This window comes from Musa acuminata, chromosome BXJ2-7, assembly GCF_036884655.1.
Source record: "Musa acuminata AAA Group cultivar baxijiao chromosome BXJ2-7, Cavendish_Baxijiao_AAA, whole genome shotgun sequence".
NCBI classification, from domain to species: domain Eukaryota; kingdom Viridiplantae; phylum Streptophyta; class Magnoliopsida; order Zingiberales; family Musaceae; genus Musa; species Musa acuminata.
This window is the reverse complement of record NC_088344.1, coordinates 37664102-37686729: the sequence shown is the minus strand read 5'-3', so window position 1 is coordinate 37686729 and position 22628 is coordinate 37664102. Positions and strand designations below refer to the sequence as shown.

Here is a 22628-nt window from a genome sequence, read left to right as displayed (position 1 = left end):
AAGAACCCAATCAGAGTATGGCAATTGCCATCCCTTCGCAGAGTTCTGCTATTGTCAACCATCTCCGTGAGTCGATCTTGGGCTGGAGACCGAGTGAGTGAAAATTACTTGTGTATTCCTTCCTGGTTTTCTCCATTAGCAGGGCTTTCATTAAGAATCCACTTTGGGCTTTGGGCTCAAGGAGTACCGGGCATGAGCAGGACTTTTCCTACTGGTATTCCAGCGTTGGGATACACTGTCGGGATACACTGTCAGGTAACAGGGTGCAGAACTGAGTTTTGAATGTGATGCCTGCAGAATGCATCTTCAATGCAGGGTAGTGCAATGTTAATGCGATCTGCAACCATGAAATAGCCATTCATCGATGTCAGATATTTCATAAAGCATTGTGATGCAGATCTGCATGGCTCAACTTGGAAGTTTTGCTGGCGCACACCATGGAATGTAGAGAGGGTACTGTAGATGGTAATTCACTACTGCAGTTGCTTAAACAACCTGGACAGACAGACATTGTTAAGGAGACAAGAAAAATGGTTGTCATGTGCAGAGCAAAGTTTGACCCTCCAGCAAAAACGTACAGGAAGTAGTACCCAGCAGCATTCAACTTGTTATTATGAATCGCTGGCATCTGTTCCTTCCAAGTGGGCTTGACGTTTCCTTTGTGAATCAGAGAGGGCAGGTTTTCTTATGAGGAATGACCAATATGGCTGCAGGCGGTGTCTGGGACTTCTGCTGTTCCAGCCCTGCTCTTGGAAGCAATGAAAGCTGCAAGCAGAAAAACTTTGGAGAAGCATTAAGAACCCTGATTGCTTCACCTTTGCTTAGAATCTGATGGAGGACATTTTGGCAAAAATCTTGAATGCAGCCTAAGTTGAAATGGAAGCAAGGAACTTAGAGAGTTGCCCTAACAATTACATGAACAGTATATTTTGCGTTGGAAAGAGAGGGACAGAATCATAGAAGCTGGAACCGTGCCAAATAATGCTAAATGCTCTAGTTTTCGAGCTCTGTGTCATACTACCATGAGTGGGGAAGAACAAGATACATATCATCTACCTAACATGCCTTTGTTGCCGAGGAACAGAAGGCAGGAAGGAGGACAAGCACAAGTAATGTAGAACTTCTAGTGGAACAGGTGCTACCGGTTGTGTTGCTGCACCTTTTGCGTTCCCTCAAAATTGCCGTACTCTCTCACAGCTCTCCCTGTGTTTGCGGATGTGTAATTCCTTGATGGTTTCCACTTGGCATGTGCAGTCCTTCAAGGTCTGAAGCTGGCGGATGTGGCCAAGTGGTGGCCATGGCCTTCCAGTGTTCACAGCTTCAGGTAATCTTCATCCAGGTTTCTCCTTATCTAACTTTCCTGCCTTCTTTTCCCTGGCGTCTCAATTAGAAATGCCAATACATACTCCGATCGAATAAGGTTAAATACTTTGAAGATTTGGCACATCGCCATCCATATTTGTTGCTATGTACATTGTGGTGGGGTGGGTGTCTCTCGCAATCATTTCGGAGCTCCGATATGGAAGAAAAGAACTAGAACGTGGACCAAACACAGTGACTCCGCGAGTGGAGCTAACACGTCAAGTCAAACACACTCCCGCAGGACGCCCAAGTTAGAGAAATGGGGCCTACCCGCTTGAGGCTCGCTCCTCCGTCAAATGTCCTTTGACCGACCTATTGTTCGTTTTTTGATTCTTCCTTGCAAGCCGACCATCTTTTCTCGGCTTCTTATCCGGTTGCGTCGGACCATGTCGCTTTCGAAATCGACCTCATCCATCTGACATCAGCGGGCCCGAGTTTGATGGCGGTTTCAATTCCGATCAATTGCATCGGTTCGATTTGGTTCGATCATGTTGCCGTCAGTTTTTACGCGGGACGAGGAATGATACTTTCGGGATGGTGGTTGTTGAGTCGGGCCACCCACGGCTCCGTCTCATTCAGTTCACTTCCGGCCACCGTAAAAAAATCTATTGGTTCAAGGGGCGGAGCGTCGATGCCACTGCTTCAATTCTCTCTCCTCCACTTGATGTTTTTTTCCCCTTAAATAATAGTGAGGGGAGAGGACTCTCCAGCGAGCCAACGACTGAGTGGAACTGTAGAGAGAGAGAGAGAGAGAGAGAGGGAGGATGAACGTTATATGCTGGGAAACGACGACGACGCGATGGTGGTGGCCTACCTGAATTGGCGTGGATCGCCCTGCATTGGCCTCCGCTGGGTTCAAACCTGGACTATGCTCCTCCTAAACGCCGTCGCGTTGGCGGCGCTCCTCGGCGTGGCCGCCGGCCAGGGCCTCAGCTCGCCGTCTGACCTCGCCGGCCTCTATAGCCTCCGCGGTTCGCTTGGGCTTCGCGCCCGGGACTGGCCCCACCGCGCTGACCCCTGCTCCGCCTGGGCCGGGGTCCGCTGCTCCGCTGGCCGGGTCGTCTCCCTCCACCTCTCCGGTCTCCGTCGCACCCGCCTCGGCCGCCTTGATCCCCGTTTCGCCGTCGACGGCCTGCGTAACCTCACCCGGCTCCGGGCCTTCAACGCCTCCGAGTTCGCCCTCCCCGGCCCGATCCCGGAATGGTTCGGCCGCCTCCTCCCGCCGTCCCTCGCCGTGCTCGACCTCCGCTACGCCGCGGTCGTCGGCCCCATCCCGTACTCTCTTGGCGGCACATCCGGGCTCGTTGTCCTCTCCCTAGCCGGCAACGCTATCACCGGGAACGTCCCACCGACCTTGGGGAAGCTAGGAAACCTCTCGGTGCTCGACCTCTCCTGCAACGCGCTCACCGGCTCCATCCCGAAGTCCATCGTGGCAATCGCCAACCTCTCGTATCTCGACCTGTCCTCAAATTTCCTCTCCGGCACGGTGCCGCTAGCTCTCGGCGCGCTTCCGGCACTGAAAAGCCTGAACTTATTCAACAACAGCCTCACCGGGTCCATCCCGGCACAGCTCGGTGATCTCTCCTCTCTCATTGCTCTCGATCTCAGCTTCAACTCCCTCACCGGCGCACTCCCCGATGATTTCAGAAACCTCAGGAAGCTCCAGGTTTTGAACTTGCACAACAACTCATTGACCGGAGGGCTGACAGATAGCTTGTTCTCCGGCCTCTCCCGGCTTCGTTTTGTAAGACTGAGCCACAACAACTTCTCGGGTGCCTTACCGGGTTCCCTTTGGTCTCTCTCAGAGCTACAGATTCTTGATTTCTCCTATAATAATCTCACTGGGATGCTTCCGGACCTCACGCCGAGCATTGCCAATGTCAATACCAGTAGTGTCATCCTCAACCTGTCCAACAACATTTACCATGGGTCGATCCCTTCTGGATTTCAAATCCTTTTCTCCAGGTCTAGATCGGTGGATATTTCTGGGAATTACTTCCAAGGCCCATTTCTGATGGCTACTAGGAATAAAAATGTGTCTTTTGGATTGAATTGCATTAGTGATGCCCTGAACCAAAGGACTCCAGATGATTGTGAGAGGTTCTATACCAAGGGGGAACTACTTAAAGGTAGCGCTATGGCTCCAATTAATCCTCCAGCACCTTCAAGCACTTCCGGTGAGAAGAAAGGCCATTGGAAATTGATGTATATAGTGATAGTGGCTTCTGGGGGGGCTTTAGGACTTGGGATCTTAGTTACTTTAGTGTGCTGCCTGAGAAGCTGTCGACGTGAGAAATCTGAACAAAAGGAGATTAATGAAGCTGCTTCCCCTTCTAAACAGCCTTCTGGGATCTCGTTGAACCTGTCAGCTGTAGGAGAGGTTTTCAGCTATGAGCAGCTGGCTCAGGCTACATCGGACTTCAGTGAATTTAACCTTATAAAGCATGGACGTTCAGGAGATTTATACCATGGCACCTTAGAAGGTGGAGTTCGTGTGGTGGTAAAGAGGATAGATATGCGAAAATTCGGGAAGCAGGATCTTGCAGCGGAATTAGATTTGTTTGCCAGGGGTTTGCATGAGAGGTTGGTGCCATTCCTAGGACATTGTTTGGACAATGCTAACGAGAAGCTCCTTGTGTATAAATGTGTGCCAAACAACGACTTGTCTGCTGCATTGCATATGAAACCCGGGCAGGAATACCTTGGTTTGCACCCATTGGATTGGATAAAAAGATTGAAGATTGCAATAGGAGTTGCTGAGGCCCTTTACTACTTGCATCATGAGTGTTCACCACCAATTGTTCATAGGTATTCCTGAAATATTTTGAAGTAATACAAGCTCTCACTCTGGCTACAGTATGATTTTTATATATCAAGTATCTCAAGGCTATTTGTTAACTGCATTTTACGGCATTACCATCAAAATCTAAAAGATATTCAAAATATCATTGTAGAGATCTGCAAGCAAGCAGTATTCTTCTTGATGATAAATATGAAGTGAGGCTTGGAAGTCTGAGTGAGGTATGCGCTCAGGAAGGGGAAGGCCACAAGAATATCATCACCAGGTTATTGCGATTGTCACAGTAAGTTCCAATCTCTCATTTTCATTTGGCTGATGATTAAATATTACATCTTAGAATTGAATAGACAATATATTTCAGTATGCCACCTATGGTAGTCTTAATCCTCCATCATCACACTTGTATTTGCTTGTATGCTGCTTTACTATCATAGTATTATTCTTTTTACTGGATATCCAGCATTTCATTACATTCTACATTAAGCAAATAGTCACTTTAGACACACAGCATTTCATTTCATTACATTCTACATTAAGCAAAAATAATCATCAAAGGCAGCTTGATATCTAAGAAAATTTATGGTGACAAGAAACTTGAGCTTTTATCAAGGTTTAGAGCCATGATTTTGATATCAAAGAGGCAATATAAGTGTCTGTTCTGCCACAATTTAATTTTGGTACCCTAATGATGAGTAATATGTTGGTGTCAACCATTACACCACTACTTTCCTTCAATCATCAAGCCTTGTAGAAAATGATAATCATATTTGAAAACAAAAAGGCATCAGAGCAATTCCTATGCATGCATTAAGAGGATGCTCGGTTATGATTCCAACTGCTAAGAAAATCTACCACACCAAGTTGTCTGAACTTTTGCTTTAACTTCCCAGCGATTATAATATCTAATATAACCATACAACTTAGATCTGGTGAAGGAAGTCTATGGCCATAGTTCATCAGAAGGTCTAAAAAAGAAAAGACATCTAAAGTTTTCCCATCCTCCTTCCTTTGCAAGATAATGTCTTCTGCAAGCATTTCTGGCTAAATTAACATGACCAGGTAACAAAGTAGATTAGTATAAATCTTTCTAGGTATTCAAAGAAAAGAAAATTTTATCACAGCCTTTGTTCTGATAATTACTCACTCATTTGCCATCAGGAGGAATATACATGTATCTCTGTGAATCAACAGCTAGAATAGAAAGAAATATTGCATTTTTCAGATGTAAGGTGCATATTTCCTCATAGTGATGCATGCATCATGTTTCCTACTATCCAAAATAAAAGTAATATATACACATGTTCCATGTTAATTGCAGCCTCCATATTCTTTCATGATTTATGACATTATATATGTTTCTTAAATTTATTTAGTCTTGTGACCTTCCAAGGACCACCTTCTTCCATGCTTGTAAAACAACCTTTGGTTCCTAAATTTATATAGCCTTAAGTTTGTCACTTTTAATAATCCTTCCTTCTTGTTTGTGATCTGCAGGGCACCAGAACAAGATGTTTCTGGTAATGAAACTGACCAAAAAACCTCCTCCTTTTCTCCAGATATTTTGCGCCCTTTACAATTCTTATCTGAATTCGGTTATTTTGAACTTGTTAAATCTGCAGGTCCTCCTGCAACATGTTCATATGATATATATTGTTTTGGTAAGCTATTGCTTGAGCTGGTCACTGGTAAGCTTGGCATTAGTGGGTGGAACGATGCTGCAACAGTTGAGTGGATTGAACAGACTTTGCTTTACGTCAATGTGCATGAGAAAGAGCTTGTGGCGAAGATTGTGGACCCGCTCCTTGTTGTAGATGAGGACCACTTGGAGGAGATTTGGGCAATCACAATCGTAGCAAAGTCATGCCTAAATCCAAAGCCCTCCAAACGTCCACACATGGGATACATCCTGAAGGCATTAGAAAACCCTCTGAAGGTGGTAAGGGAAGATGACAATTCTGGCTCTGGTAGACTGAGAGCAACATCATCACGAGGTTCATGGAATGCTGCTTTCATGGGCAGCTGGCGGAACAGCTCCTCTGACGTTGTCTCTGTGCCTGGCCAATCAAGGGAGAATCAGATGCTAAGGCGTTCTGCTACAACACTATCTCAAGGCAGCGGAGGGGATCGTTCATTCTCCCACAAGAAGCCATACAAGGAGATCTTTCCAGAGCCTTCAGCAACACATGATATCAGCGATCGATGATGAATATATTTTTTATGATTCTTCGAGTAATAATTCTTGGTGGGTTCCCTATTCGAGCATCTGCCTGTCAGAATCCGACACATGAGCCCTTAACACTGCCAATGCCGATTGAGTAGTGATAGGAGTGATGATTTGTGTTGCAGATAGTTCTTTCTCTTCTGTACTTGCTGATGCATTTGCATACGCCACTCCTGGTGGAGGAAGAGGTCTCTGAAGCAGCAAGATAGAGTGTGCAGTTCTAATGGCAACGGTTGTCAGTCATAGGAATAGATGCTGATTTCTGATTGTTTGCAGTTCTATTTGGTTCATCTTTCCCTCTCCTTATGAACAACAAGCTGCAGCAGTTTTTCCTTGCTATATATTTCCTTCTTTGGTGGTAATTTGAGGTGATGTACATTGATCGGTTTCATGTCACAGGTATGTTGCTTGAAACATTCTGCAACTTTTGATGAGCATATGAAGAATAATTCTAGACTCTACTTGCACTTGTGCATGCAAATCTACAGTGACCAAACATTGAGAATCAACTACATGTGAAGTTAGGATTAATAACATGCCCCTCTTCTTATCTAATACAATCAAGACACTTATTTGTAATAGCAGTGTTGGATTGCGTACTTTTGTAGTCCAAGCCCCAAAAGATTATATATCTTTTGATGTTATTCATAAAATCTTTATCTAATCTATAAATGTATTATCATCAGATCTGAAAGCTAGATTTGCAAGGAGAATTAAACTTTTTTTTTTCTATTCTTTATAAATATCTTTTGATATCATTCATAAAATCTTTATATAATTTACAAATGCATTATCGTCAGATCCGAAAGCTAGATCGATAAGGAGAATTAAACTCGTCTTTTTTTTTTAAATTTTTTTAAAGAACCATTATAAGTGATGGAATAGGAACTAAGAGAGATTAAAAATAGATTTATAATATCTAGACGAGAGCATATGATCAATGATGATAATTAGAAGAGTCATTCTCATCAAATCATATTATAAGAAATCTTCTCATGATTGAAGTTTTTTTTATTGATCGTTAATCATAATTAAAATTCAATCAGATATATAATATATTTTATCTAATTAAATAAAATCACTTAATCGAAGTACTGGTCATGGTCATACTGGACTTCATTCTTTCCACCAAATTCCACTGATAATAATACCTCGAGATCAAAGTACTCGTGCATGAGCTCCGTGCTCCCTCAGTGCCTTGGATACACGAATCTCACCTTTTGGAAGGTATTGGGATCCAGAAAATGTTTAATGGCCTGCAGAGGAGAACAGAGCAATCAGTGGTGAACCAGATATAAGCTTTTCTTGAGAATTCGATGAGATCAGACCTTCCAAAAGGTCTGAAGGATTCTCGGAGAGTTGTACAGGAATCCAAAAGCAAGCCTCTCGGGATAGTAACTCCGCAGAATGTTTGTAGTCTCTGGAACAGTCTTGATGAGCACCGAGTTGACCAGTGATCAGCCAGTGAAGTCCATCAGCCACATCATTTGTTCTTGGTGCTCAGCAGCATTCTCCAGCAGATCCACCAGGTGCCTGAGTTGGTTGTCATGCGAAGAAGAAGAAGAAGTGCTGCAGTTAAACCTATTTCGCTGGTCTCATCACAATGAGTGTTCTTCCTTCGCAGTCATGGAAGTTTGCTCTGTAAGCCTTTTGGCAGTTGCACCTTCAGCAGCAACCTCATGCTGAAGCAGGTAAAAAGCTACAGTGGTCGAAGACCGTGTTCTATGACATGCAGGAAACCGAGAGGATTGAACCAGATGAATTGAGCTCACCCAGGGAATCTCCTCTGGGTTGAATGTTGATCTCCACTCGAGTGTTTCTTCCAACATTTTCTTCGACTTGTCCACGTTCCAGCTTCGAGCTTCCAAGCATCTCCTCGGACATGCATCGGTGCACAACTTTAGGCTGCGTGCAGATAAGGGTTCCTATGGCCGCTCTTGATCTGTTCATAGAAGTTAATATGGAGTACATGTTGAGGACTTCGAAAGTAACACATTCTTCAAGTGTTTGATCACCTGAAAAAGAAAGAAAAAAAGAAAAATCATGTGGGATTGTTATTGTGTTCGATTACTATGTTAGTGTGGAATTTCCAAATTTAAACCCAAGTAAGGCATAAACATATTAAATCGGTATATATTAAAGTAGAAGCATACGATCATCATCGACAAATCAGTGCATTATACATCATTTAATATAATGAAAAAAAAATTATTTTAAATAGATGCGTATGAATATTATCCTTCATCCAAGAGGTCGTCCAAGTTTTGTTTGACCGTTCTATATGTAATATAGCAATCAAAAGAAAAATTACATGCTATTGAATTTAATCATGTCGACAAGAATAATCTTGTAATTGCATTCAAACTAGATGACAATAATAACACAAAATAATTCATAACTACTTGATATAAGAAAATCCAACAAATATTGTAAATAAAAACACCATTTTTGAATTAAATACAATCCACAAATCTCTAAAGTATGGGGGAAGGGAGGGAGGGAGGACTCGGTTAATATTGCTCTGTTTACCTTTTTCTTTCTGGTCCATAGCATTTATGTTCTTGATGACTATTAGAACTATGTTTCCTCCAAAACATGATTGATTCTATTATGGAAATCATATATTTTATAATATGTTAGTACTATATCGGTTAGGAAAAAAATTGACATGGATGATACGTCAATCAACGTAATGTGATCAATTTCCCAACACAAAATCTAACTTAACAATATCAAATCTCTTAAAATACGAGCATAAGACCATCAGATTGATTCGTTGACATCGATCACGATCAAGATACGAAGAGAGGAAAAGAGCCGATATACCTGGTCCAAGCCTCTGAAGAATGGAAAGAGAATAACACTATAACATGAAAGGTATACAGAGAGGGAAGCAGCCTTCGTTGTGGGATCTGAGAAAAGGAAGATTGAGTTCTTTGACGTGGAACGTCGACTTCTGCATGCCATCCTTGACGGCTTCTCTCGCCTACCTTCTTAGAAGAAGAAATAGTCAAATAGAAGCTCTAACTCCCACCCGTTCTAGTCAAAACAGAGTCAAATATCTTCACTTTTTTCCTTGCATTAAGAGCAAACTAAAAGGATACGGCGGATGTGACTGTTGCTTGCTTTTCTTTTGGCATTAAACGATGACTCTGATTCGTCTCTTCGTATGTAGAAGCACGCTCTCTTGTTTTGCTTCGTTTACATGCCAAACTCCATAGCATTATAATCCACTGATATGTTATCATGCGATGAAGCTCATCATTTGCCGTATTCACTAGCATAGACAGACGATTATGATACCAGGGTCTCGGAATTGTGGGTTCAAATCCCTTTTTAGCACTTGTATTTTCTTAAGTGACACTAGTTTAACCTCAAGAATAAAACATCTAAATTTATAATATTATGAAAAAAATATCGTTAACATCTTGATTAGTCGGACATAGTCCAGACCCATATACGTGGACTGTCTATCTCCGAAAGTATTGTGCTTCCGAAATAGAAGTATTATGCTCTCGAGGTAGAAGTATTATGCTCCCAAAGTACCACCTACATAAAAACAGGGGAGGTTTCTCGATCCGATCCCTCCAACGCTAAGTGACTAATCCAAGATTTTTGAATGTGGCTTCGAATAGTTTAAGAAATGAGAGAGCCTTGTCTTATTTCTATATTTAGGATGTATTTTTATATCTTGAATGAGAAAAAAAAAGTTTATGATGATCTTGTAATAAAGAACGAGAATGAAGTTTATGTTTCTCTAATTTGAATCTTTGGATATGTAAGTGGATGGAGGATGACTTAGATTTTGTGTGGCAATCATGTGCTAGCTAACGATAGGTTCCCTATCATTTGCCCCCTCCCCCTGAAGGTATGTTTTGGGACTCTTACAAGAGGGGTTTAAAGTGTGTCGTTTGATTTTTTCGACATGGGTAGGGATTTCATCCTACGGGTCAGGTTTTCGGATTCATGTATCTTGGGTATGTTGGTCTTGTGTTCTTACCATAGCAAATGTCTTTTAGCATGGGTTGGATTTCTGTACGTGAGTTGGGTTTTTCCAACTCAATTGCCTCGGGCACATTTGACTTTATCTCATCGTCATATCGAATTCATGATAGTTGGGTTTCTCAACTCGTATACATTAAGCACATTTGGTTTGTCTCTGTCGTAGCGGATTCACCTCAACACTAGTTAATTTTTTTTGACTCATCGAGCGCATTTGGCCTCTGCCTTCATGCGGTGTCGGGCAAGTTTCCTGACTCATACATCTCTAGCACATTTGGGTTATGGCTCCTTTGTTATGAATTTATTTCGATGCTAGTCGGGTTTCTCAACTCACATGTATTGGGTACATTTGGCCTATGTCTTCATCGTAGTGGATTTATTTCGACATCGATTGGGTTTCTCGACTCATACTCCTCGGGCACATTCGGCATATGTTTTTGTTGTAGCGGATTTCAAGTCTCCTCTCCGTTGTGACCAATTTCATATTTTCTCATTATAACGAGTCTTTAAATCTTCTCAACACTATAGTAAATTTGAAGTCCCTTCTCCATTGTAACATATTTCAGGTCTTCAGATCTTCTTGTCATTACAGGTTTCAAATATTCTCTCTGTCATGGTGGATTTTAAGTCCCTTTTCCACTGTAGTGAATTTCTGATGTTCCCGCTATGGTAAGCTTCTAATCTTCTCTCTGTTATAACAAATTTCAAATCTCTTCTATGTCGTAGTGGATTTTTTATCTTCCCACTATGTTGGGCTTCAACTCTTCTCTCCACATCATCTAACTTAAAATTTTAAATAATTATTATATAATTTTATTAAAAATATACTTGAAGTAGGGGATTTGATTATATTCTCAGCTCAACGAAGCTTTAGAAAGCGAAATTTGCTTTATTTTAGTCCTTGGGTGCTCGAAAAGAAGAATTTGTTGGACTCCACTCATTATGATTAAGTTGTATGAAGTTTGACTTTGACCCAGAATCCATTCCAAAAGACTTTAATATGATGCTGCCACGGTGTACGTCGAGGCCGCCGTTGCGTTCTCGGAGGACGCAGAAAGAACGCGGAGATCAGTCAAATGGTGAGGAGTCAACGGCAATTACGCGATAAGAAGAACGTTCAAACCATTCCTCACCACTCCATCTGACGCCGTATTGATTCTTTCCTTCTCTTGTTCTCCACCTCTATTCATTCATCAATTTGGCCTCTCTTCTTCGTCGTCTTTTTCTTCTTGGGCTGCGGAGTCGCGCGGGGCAAATGAAGGAGCTCGAAAGCTTCAGGTTGTACAGGAGAGACCCGCACCTCGGCCGGTCGCACACCTGTCGCGTTCTGCTGGAGTCATCCGTCTCCTCCGAGTGCGCGCAGATGGCCAAGTACGAGAGGCTGTCGCAGTCCCTGCGGCCGCCGGGCGAGCCACCGCGGCAGCAGCGGAGAGTCGGGGTCTGGCGGCTCTTGACGGACTCCTTCGCCCGGAAGGTCAGGGAGCCGCCGAGGAGAGCAACGGCGGAGGATACGAAGAAGGCAGCAACCGTGGTGTGGTCGGCAGAGGGGAAGAGGAGGTGGTCGTCGTGGCTGCCGGACCCCGACAGGAGATGGCCTGTTCAGGGCTGGTAGAAGCATGAAGCATGAAGCTTACCTGAACGAAGAAGAAGAAGAAAGAAACAAAAGGGTTTGGGTTGTCGATGTTGGAGGCTTTTGTTCTGAGCGATATTTCTTTCAAAATTGTTTAACACAAATAATTAGATCAGTAAAGAAATGGAGGAATAGTTTGAACCCAACCGGTTTGGTCCATTATTGAAAGTTAACATTATTTAAATTATTAAGTCAATCATGACTTTTTCTGTTCAAGAGGGAAGCGTGTTTTTAGCAAACACCTACTACTATTTACAAAATCTTATAATAATAATAATAATAATAATAATAATAATAATATAATTTTACTATTAATAATCACTTAATCATCGAGCATATCTTTGTTCTCTTGATCTCTTGCGTCATCTACTGGAACACTAGTGATCTTCGTCGTTCAATATCTCACTCGATGCCACTCGACATCGTCACTGTTTAGATGTTGCTGCTCATTGACAGATTGTCATCGGACACTGCTTGATGTCAGAAACACTCATTGCTCACCTGTCAATCTTTGTTAGCCACTGCTTATCAAAAGAAGAAAATAGGAGGAGGATAAACAAAAAAATTACTTACATTTACTTTGGAATATCTTTGAAATATTAAAATTTTCCATCGTTCAATGTCGCTCTATGCCATAGTTTGTGACCATTCACGACGACACTGCTCGATGAAGGGAAAGACATCGCTCGATGACACTCGAAGTCGTTGACTGCTTGTCATCAATATTATTTGCTATTGAAAATCACTCGTTGCTCACCCATCTAATTGTCGTTGGCCGCCGCTTGTCACTGGAACAGAAGAAAATAAAATATTTACTTCCATTTACTTTTAGATAATTTTCGAAATATTAATTTTTTTTTAAAATTTTATAAATAATTAAAAATTACCATTAGAAATCTCCATCTCCTATATAATTTTTTTATTTCTCCACAATATCACCATCAAATTTAATGTTTCATTTCTCCAGCTTGTAATCAACACGTCAACTATACATCTAATTTACATAATGTAAATAAATTTTTAACTCCGTTTAATTTTTATCTGATAGCTTACTTTGCTCATTTGTATCTTTAATTTTATCTAAAATATAATATTATTTTATTTATTTCCTTCTCACTAGTGTCTCAAGCATAGTCATAAAATCAGACTCCAACCCTAAAAACAAATAAATGCTATTGATTTATATTTATTATAAAAATGTATAATACTGCATTCAAGTCTTCCTACAAGAATGAAATAAAATACTATCTGTTAAGTGTTCCTAAAAGAAAATACTCTGATTTTGCCTAAGTCTTCCTACAGGAATGAAAGAAAATACCATCCGAAAAACAAATTAAATAGTTGCTCTGAATAATTACCTAATTGTGTTCCTACATCTTTTATTATCTTTCTTAATTATAAGAAAACAGTTTTACCATCTTAAGTATACAGATGATAATTTTTTACACCATTAAAAACTACATTTTCCAATAGGGCCCAGATTTGATCATCCAACACAGCCTCGACAGCCCAACGACCATGACACAGTCCATGCAGCACCAAAAAGTAAACAAATCAAGTAGATCTTGATGGATTCGAACCACCACCCTCTCGAGCCATTTGATACACAAACGACTGAGCGCTCTGCCATTTTGAGCTTAAAGATCCATATGCAGCACTCCAACAGAATGTGGCTTCCAAACGACAAAATGAATACAACACAAACTCACCCGGCTCTCGAAATCTAGCAAAAATAAAAAGATAAATAAGGCTTCACTTGCAACCTAACCACCCGGCTCTCGAAATCTAGCAAAAATAAAAAGATAAATAAGGCTTCACTTGCAACCTAACCAGCGATTTGAGCCTTACCCCCAAGGCAGAAACAAGATTCGGGTTTGAATAGAAAAGCCATCGGCACGTAGATGGGCGGTTTAAGAACCACGAGTACCCGATTCACAAATGCGAAGTAAATGGACACGTCACTGCAAAACTTCAACAGACTACAAATCGCCTAATGATTTATCAACTTTTTATCTCGTTTAAACCTCGATAACTCTACCACACAGGCCGGGGTTACAATGGACAACTCACATAATTGTTACCTTTAAAAAATAGAGAATATAAGACATCAACCAAAACGAGTACAACGTCACAACTTAAAATGCAATATAAATATTTAACAAAATTTCTGACAGAATACGAAAAAATTAAAAGAATATAATTTCGGTTGATTCCACGAACAAACGCTTATAAAATTGGATCAAATTCCCATTAACTCACACAATAATAACTCCATATGCCATTGGCCTACTTTGGAGGAGACTTTTAACATGGAGATGCCCACGTTAATATTCTCCAGTAAACGACTTAAACACAACTGCCGTTGATATACAACAGCAAATCTTCATAATAGTGTTAATGGCAATTAATCAACACAGATTCACCGCCAACACAACCTGGCGGAATAAAAAAGGCAAAAAAAAATAAGCTACAGCAATGCAAACATTGAGAGGAAAACCGATGTTAACGACATTAAAATGAATGACCGGAAACCATTTACAGAAAATTAGGCTACATTAGACAAATAGCAAGCGAATAAACGTATATGACGAGAATGCATAATCACCACATGCCATACCATTAAACCTCTTTAAGAGCACACATATTTAGGCGTACAACCTCCCAACTGACTCTGCGATCAAATGTTAGCTAACATGAAGCTTGATATGCAGGAAAGATATAAATTAGTTGAGCAAACCATTTTACAGCAGTAAACGAACTGCCACGTTGAAATCTCAAGCAAGTAGCGAACTGCAGCTGCACAGATCGAGAAGGCAGAATCCGGAAGATCGGTTCCAGGCTCAAGAAAACTGAGCGACCATGGTACACACTGAATCCGCTAGTCATCGAAGCGAATACCAGCAGTCTTCTACCGCCACGAGTCTTCACAGCAGCTGATTCCGCAAATCTCAAGACCGTCACGAGAGGCCGGCCACGAATCAATCCTAGGAAACATTATGAACAAAGACACAAAATATCTCACATACAACATGCAATCACACAGTTCCGAGGCATAACGACATTGCCTAGATAGGGTCCTTTGCTTGACAAGTTACATCATAAACAAACAAGTAAAACACCTAAATTGAAATACAAAGACCAAGCGGACAATATACCACAACAATTGCACAATGATCCATGAACCTCGGTATTCGAGACAATAACGCATAAATAAATGCTTAATACTTAAAATGTAACGAGATCGAAAGCGGTACTCTAAACCGGGTGGAGACAACACTGGGTAAACCAGGATTATTATGGATATTGACTAAACAGCCTTGGTGATAGATCAATAATCACTAACTGATAGATGCGGAATTATTTTCAATTGCATAAGTCGTTCGAACGCTAACTCGAAGTAAATCATACCTTGCAACTGGCAGAGAGGATGGCTTTGGGGTGACCACATCGGGTAAGAAAATAGTACCTTAGTATGATGCAGACGATTCCCGTAGATGTGCCTCAGTATGTTCACTATGCTTCCGTATTGCCACGAGTATTGGTGGATCATGATTGTAGAAGGTACTGATCAGGAAGTTCATGGAATCGTCCCGAGGAGACCGTGCAAGAAATCTGGAGGGCGGAGTATATGGAGGGGAACAAAATACACACCGTGGGGAGAACCCGGGGTTCTAAAATCACCCCATGCGATCTCCCCAAGAACACAAAAAAACTTCTTTTTTTATTATGTTTCTTTGACCTGCCATGCGAGCGCACCCAACATGGCAAAGGTCGGTGTGACAAAAGAATAGATGGACTGAACATGTCCCTAATTTACCTTACCCTCGATGGAGATTTCCGGCTTTGCAGATGCTCTACATCAGAAAGAACCCCATATTAACATCTCTAGTTCTAAGTACTTAAAACGAGAGACATGATGAGGATCCGTCCACCAACAACCTCGTCTGAAACATATATCTTCGTCTCCCGATGCGCCGCGTAAAAAACAAGGTCCAATTAGGGCATGAATGAACACCAGCTGGAACGAGATACACGATCATAAGCTGCTGCCGCTCCATTCACGAACCCCGAAGCTCTGCACGAACCCCAGCATCCTGCAATCGGCTGCAAAAATTTTATACCTGTAGAGACGTAAAATTGAAAGTAGACGTAGAAAAGTACAGGGATTAAAGAAACACAAAATCAGCAGTTCGATGTAGGTTTTAACTGATCGTCCAGAATACAACCAACAAAAATAACAACAGAATCGGAAAAATATATGTTACTAGAACCATAAATTTATTCTCCAACACAGATAGAATAGAGGGAAGAAAACTCCGATAGATCGAGGAACAGAACAAGAAGAAAAAAAATATATATAAGGCAAACTAACCAGTTACCACTTCAAAATCATAGATCGGCTACCAAAGCCGCCGAAACATCATATGGCCATGTATCGAAGACGGAAACCTCAAAATAATCAAATCGGGCATGATCGATGATCGGTGTCGCCGAAACATCAGATCGGCCGTGTATCGGCGAACAGAGTGGCTCAACCATCAGATCGGACACAAAAGATTGGGACGGAAACCGAAGGGGGAACGAGAACCAATAGTAGGACAGGCGGCGACGCAACCCTAGATTGAAGAGAAGGGCGATGGAGTCCTATATTTATGGACGACGAAGAGGAGACGGACGGTTGGATCCAAGCGGTGCTTCGGCGAGGATGCGGATCCAACCACGTGGCGTGGAATTACTCGTCGTGCCAGCTAAGGCGCACCGAAGTTAGGAATGCATCGCTGTCATGGTTGCGTTTGGGAACCGACTCTTTCGCGTGTCCACATCTCGCCATGGCGTAAGCGCTTACGCAATTCGTCCATCAAGATCGAGTGCGGGGGTCGCAACAAACCGACCGGAACGAACCAATCAAGTGTCCCGTGTCGCTGGCGCTTCCGACTTCCAGTGGTTGTGATGGGAGCGATACGGTGATCAACCTCCCGCGTCACACGTCGAATCAGCGGAATTATCGTGTTGCTTGGCGTGGTGGTGGCCGCTCATCTACGGACGTTATCTCCACCTGCAAAACAAAGGTTCACCGAAGTCACGAAGCAAGACTCGGCGGCTCTCGAGGAGGTGTCAACTTTGAATCGTTCCGTTCAACTTAGGTGACCGTAAGCCTCGGTCACCCCATTCGAACCGTTAATAATCCGGTCCTAAACTCAATTAAAAATATTTAACCTCTTCCGAAAGAAATTTTATGTGTTAGATAAATGATGACCAATATCTTATGTCCGAATATAATAAATTTTATTGAATGAAAAAAAATTAAAATGGACTGATCATAATTCATCTACTATTAAAAATCTTAATTTGATATTGTTCAATTTATAATAACTTAAATAATATTTATAAATTATACCTCTTTTAATATATTTTAATAAATAAAATAATAATTAAAATTGACTCATCAAATTAACCAAACGGCTCGATTATCTAATCGGACTAAGAAGCAATTTTTATCATCATTGATACACTTAGTTGGTTGATTTCCAAGTATCTTTACTGTTTTTTATCAAAAATTATATGATATAAAAATGACACAATACTTGTAGATATCGATGATCTTCGTATTTCTAAAAAAATTATAATTTAAATGATAATTTATCTATTTATACTAAGGGATGCTAGACATCCTATGTTACATAACCACTTAATCTTTATATCCTTTGACGCCAAACAAATTAACAAAGATGTTTGCTAACTATGCATCATAATTTTGATAGCACGCCTATTTAGACTTTCAAAAGAAGTTTATTAACACACGTAAAAGAAGATATGAATATAGAAAAAAAGAAGAAGAAGAAGATATATATCTCTTGCTCTCCTCTCCTACACTTGAAGAAGATTTCTCCACACGCAATAAGGAAAAGAAAGAGACATCAACCTACTTAATAAGTTTTCTCCTCTACACTTCATCTTTGTCCTTTCTTTTTGCATTTTCGGTACGAGCTTGCTCCTCTAATATAAGTCAATTTAACTTGATCATCGAATGAGATAATCGAATCTCATCTCCTTCTCTCATCGTTCTATAAGCCTCTTAATGAAAAGCATGTGGTCGAGATAGATATATCATAAAACTATAAAGAGTTAAAAATAAATTCGATCAAATCATTAACTGTTTACTTTTATAGATTTTAAATTATATTAAATATTTAACAAAATAATAACAAAAGTCTTGAATATATAACTGTTAGCTATGTCAAAAACCCCCCATTTGTTTTTATGCACCATAGTGCAATTAAAATCGGTAGGTAGTATCATAATAAGATTAGTAATCGCCCTTGTTTTTTACTAAATAAAGTTTAAAAAATATGAATATAAAAAATATATATATAGTATTATATATATAGTATTATTCTGTATATATATATATATATATATATATATATATATATATATATATATGTGAATGTTATATCAAAGAATATAATAATAATATATTTTGATTTATTAAAAAAAAATATTTACTGATTGATAGGAGAAATATTCATCACATGATAATTGAAGTAGGTTATTGTTTTACTCCTTTTTATTTCGAGACCGACTAGAGTGTCAGAGGGATTAATCATTGATTTTTTGAAATTTAATATTGGATCGGATATCCAAAATCTTTTCAATTTTATATAAATAAAATTAGATAAAATCGGATTGATCGAGACGTCATCGATGGGCGTTCAACTCTTGTACGCAGTCCTATGTATGAAGTCTTCACTTGCACTTGTTTGCCGCTTCGGTGGGTCACTATGAGCCAACTGGCCAATGAAGGGCTAAAACTCGATCCGGCCCAGTCGTCGGCCTTCAATCCACAAGCGCGGGCAGCGGGAGGGGCACCCATCCATTCGTTCCCCGGAGGGCAGCCTCACCTGACACCAACGCCAGTGCTGGTGGTACTCTCTCTCTCCTCTGCCCCGTTCTTTCCCTTTCGTCTGCCTGCCAACGATCGTCACCTCCTTCTCTTCTGTTCTATCTCTTGAGCTTACTCGTTGGAGGAAGCGACGAGATGGACTGCTGGGGCTGAGATAGTGCGTCCCTCTGCCCCTTCCATCAGCTGCTCCATGTGCGTAGTTGACTGTCCTCTAACTAGAGCCAATTTCCATCTTAACGAATCACTTACATGATGTATGGTTTTGGCAGCTGCTCTCCGTTCTTCGATCTGTAGCCATCGCCATGGGACAAAAATATGCAGATAGTAGCCTGTCAAGATATGAGAAGCCGCTAAGCCATGTAGCCAAAGCAGTGTAGTATCATACTACACCAAGCACCAAAAGTAGGGTGAAACCATATAAACAACCAAACATAACAGGTAATTAGACGACTCACTACTCTAAGCTCTTATATGCCGAACGAAGGCAGCACATGAGAGAGAGAGCGAGAGACGATCTAACGCCATGAGGAAACCGTGAGAAGCGGGCGGTCATCCCACGCGAGGGTGAGGAAGCCCGGAGCGGAATCTAAGACGGCGTACTTGTAGCTGAAGTCGTAATTCCACAGGAGAAGCTTCGCTTGGCTGACCGCGAAGTTGCTGACAGGCAAAGGCTCGAAACCGGACCGCTCCATCACGGCCCTCCATTCCTCCTTGGCCTCCATCCGCTCCCGTCGGTTCGGCCCATCGCCCGCACCCACTGCCCCCAGGATCCGATGCCCTAAGAGGAGGCGCTCCACCTGGGCTCGCTCGGCCGAGTCGCGCCGTATTGCTGGGTCGAGCGAGTCGAACACGGCCGCGTAGTAGGCCAGCGCCGCCTTGAATCGCTCCACGAAGCGCCCCCGGTTGACGCTCGCCTCGTACTCCCCCAGCGTCACGACGCGGGGGACGAGCGACTTTGCGATCCCGAGGACGCGCTCCACCGATTCGGGTGAGTCGGCGAGGAGGTGGTAGAGCTGGAGCATGAAGTTGACAACCACCACCTCGTCCGAGTCGATCCTGAAGCAGGACACTGTGAGCTCCGCGATCGGGGTCAGGATGGGGTCGAACTCGAAGTCCAGGTCGAGGATCGCGGCAAAGTCGCGCAGGCGGTTTCCGGTAGCGGTAAGCGAGGCGGCGGGGGCGGCGCCCAGCATCGGCGCGGGGATGCCGGAGACCCGGACCCTGGAGGGTTTCCCGCGGGGGCGGGTTGCCAGAGCTTGGAGGAGTGCCGCCCACTGGATCCCCTGGATGATCCCAAAGTCCACAATGTGGATACGCGCCGCGGATTCGGTGGCCTCGACGATCGCCTGGTTCGCTGTGAGGTGGGCGAACTTGGAGTAGGGGCATGCGTCGTTGAAGACCTTGTAGCAGAGGGTGAAGTCCTCCGGTGACGAATCGAACGCGGAGGTGGAGCACAGCGGCACCGCCACGGTGGAGGGATGCGAGTGGTCCTTCTGATCACCAAGGAGGCGGCGGTTGAGAGCTTCGGCGAAGTAGAAGGCCACGCGTTCCGTTGGATCGCCCAACACAGAGGCGGACTCCCTGACATGGATCAGGGACTTGGCAGCGAGATCAGGGTCGCCATCGGCGAGCCGCGCGCAGTCGAGGAGTGATTCCAAGAGAGGCGGCGATGAGGTGTTGCTCTCTGGCACCTCATCTCGGACGGAGGCGAATGCGGCAGCTCCAGGGTCCTTGTTTAGTTCCGGCGGATCGAATGACGGGGTTTCCGATGCCAGTCCTGGAGAGTTTAGGGCAACAACGGCGGTATACTGGTGGTCGTGCTGGATCGGTGGAAGATGAGCGATCTCGGAGGGCTCGGAAAAGAGGACGCAGTTGATGCCCGACGCGGACGCCGGGTGGAAGGGGTGGTTTATGTCGGCGGAGCAAGAGGGGAAAACGTCCGCGAAGAGGGCGCCTGAGGCGCCCGCTGCGGCCTGTCACGGGTCGCTCATGAGGTCACAGTTGTCAGCGGGAGACTCACCGATCAGACTCTCCATCCACTCTTCGGTATCGAACTCCGGGGTCACGGCGGCGGAAGAGGAGTGGAAGTCGCAGAGGCGGAAGGGAGCCTGGTCAAGGTGGCCGCTGCCCCCGGGTGGCGCCTCGAAGCCAGCGGCGCGGTCGAGGGTGAAGGGCTCCAGGAAGGCGGCCTCGGCGTCGGGGATGACGAAGGCGGCCTCGGACATGTGCTGCTGGTGATGGTGCGAAGCGCCCCACGACTGGGTGCTGGTGGAAAACGGGTTGGCGGAGGCAGCCAGCTGCTGTTGCTGTTGGCGCTGCTGCTGGACGACCTGCTGCGCGATCGCCATTAGATTTCCGCTCTCCGCGCACATGTACGCCATTCCCCTCCTGAAATCCTCCGACGAACAACCAATATACTACGCCCTCCTTAGTCTGCGAGCTTTAAGTTCTTCAGTGGTTGCTCTTCTGGATCGACAGGGACCATTTAGGCCGGATTGATGTACAAAAATGGAGATGCGGAGCGGTTCTGATGTCAGGATATATCGTGTCGAGAGAAGAGTGTGTGAGGATGGCAGTCGACAGGGAAGGTTTCGAGCGGTATGGTACCGGTGGGATTTATAAAAGTGGGAAGTTTTCTCTCGAATTGTGCGGCTGTGAGAGATAGGGCACGGGAAAGGTAGTAAAATCCCAGGACACACGGAGGTGGGCCCTTTCACGACTGTCAGAGATAGGGCACGGAACAGATAGGAAAAGCCCAAGAAAAACGGAGGTGCGCCTCGCAAGGGCCCACCACCACTGTGGAAACATGAAGGAAGGGTGGAGCTTCCTCCGACGTGGCACCATAGGATGCCCTGTTGTCTGCCTTAGCCAAGACAGGAGAACCCGCCCCCATCTCGACCGCAGCAACTGGCACCGCCCCCGCCGGCCGGGAAATGATCGTTCGTTGGTGCGTCGTGAATGACGATTCTCGCCAATGCTTGCTCTTCCACGGTACCCGCCCGGGGTTGGACATGCCACGTGGGCTTCACACATCTCACGAGACTTGGAGCCCGCAGACAACCACCTCCCTTTACCACCGAAGGATATCGTCCGTGTCGGAAACTTCGGCCACAATAAGGTGCTTCAGTGTTCGACCCCGAACACCGCATCGGCTGCACCACCGTGTCCCCTAGCGGGGCCGCTCTCCTGCCGCCGCAGTTCCGTGCTTCGTGTATATGACGTCGTTAGGGACCAAAGCCGTTGGCTGCTTGCGTGGGCGGGTCCCTGCGGCGTTCCACCAACCCATCGCGTCTTCATGGCCTCCGATGACACGAGAGCAAAAAACTGTGACCCGATTGCCTCCTCCGGGGGCCGTCTTTGCTCGGAGTCGCGGGCCAAAGGTAACGCCGACGACGATCGTGGTAAAGCTCGAATCAAAAGTGATGACGGCAATAATGGCGACAGGATGCGAATGACGCCAGCCACCCTGAACCAACGCCTCACGCCCCGGTCAACGAAACCCCGGGACGTCGACCCAGGCGCATTAACGCCTCGACTGGACCCCGTCCGTCACAACAACGCCACCACCCCTCAGCCGACGAGCCCGGCTCTTCGCCCTCTGGGCTCGGCCAAGGCTAGGGAACACGTCGACCGAGACGCGCCATACCCTGCAGCAGCTCGGCCTCCCACGCAGCCCCAATGGTCGTGTCAGACGCCACGTGAAGTATTC

The 22628-nt window shown here is 44.0% G+C and overlaps 1 protein-coding gene, 2 long non-coding RNA genes and 1 pseudogene across 4 annotated transcripts; 2 read left to right on the top strand and 2 right to left on the bottom strand.

The window, feature by feature from the left end:
* Nucleotides 1-2057: 2057 nt before the first annotated feature.
* LOC135617982 (probable LRR receptor-like serine/threonine-protein kinase At2g16250) lies at nucleotides 2058-6844 on the top strand. Its single transcript, XM_065118850.1, has 4 exons — nucleotides 2058-4170; nucleotides 4317-4445; nucleotides 5657-5679; nucleotides 5782-6844. The coding sequence occupies exons 1-4, from the start codon at nucleotides 2138-2140 to the stop codon at nucleotides 6363-6365; spliced, it is 2769 nt and encodes a 922-aa protein (XP_064974922.1). The 5' UTR covers nucleotides 2058-2137; the 3' UTR covers nucleotides 6366-6844.
* Nucleotides 6845-12139: 5295 nt separating this feature from the next.
* LOC135617981 (uncharacterized) lies at nucleotides 12140-16653 on the bottom strand. Of its 2 annotated transcripts, none has more exons than XR_010488905.1 (3): nucleotides 16388-16653; nucleotides 12589-16109; nucleotides 12140-12516 (listed from the first exon to the last, which is right to left on the bottom strand). It is a non-coding gene; the product is annotated as an uncharacterized LOC135617981 (long non-coding RNA). The 2 variants fall into 2 exon arrangements; XR_010488906.1 differs by lacking the exon at nucleotides 12140-12516 and having other exon boundaries at nucleotides 14601-15869; nucleotides 15955-16109; nucleotides 16388-16647.
* A 1969-nt stretch (nucleotides 16654-18622) lies between these two features.
* LOC135617980 (uncharacterized) lies at nucleotides 18623-21563 on the top strand. The gene is made up of 2 exons (XR_010488904.1): nucleotides 18623-19111; nucleotides 19189-21563. It is a non-coding gene; the product is annotated as an uncharacterized LOC135617980 (long non-coding RNA).
* On the bottom strand, nucleotides 19061-21552 carry LOC135617979 (SCARECROW-LIKE protein 7-like; annotated as a pseudogene).
* Nucleotides 21564-22628: the final 1065 nt, after the last annotated feature.

Bases quoted from the DNA above. Each gene is read 5' to 3' on its own strand.
- LOC135617982 (XM_065118850.1), top strand. From the start codon at position 2,138: ATGCTGGGAAACGACGACGACGCGATGGTGGTGGCCTACCTGAATTGG. The intron at 4,171-4,316 runs GTATTCCTGAAA...ATATCATTGTAG, and splicing joins TCACCACCAATTGTTCATAG to AGATCTGCAAGCAAGCAGTA. The intron at 5,680-5,781 runs GTAATGAAACTG...TTAAATCTGCAG, and splicing joins ACCAGAACAAGATGTTTCTG to GTCCTCCTGCAACATGTTCA.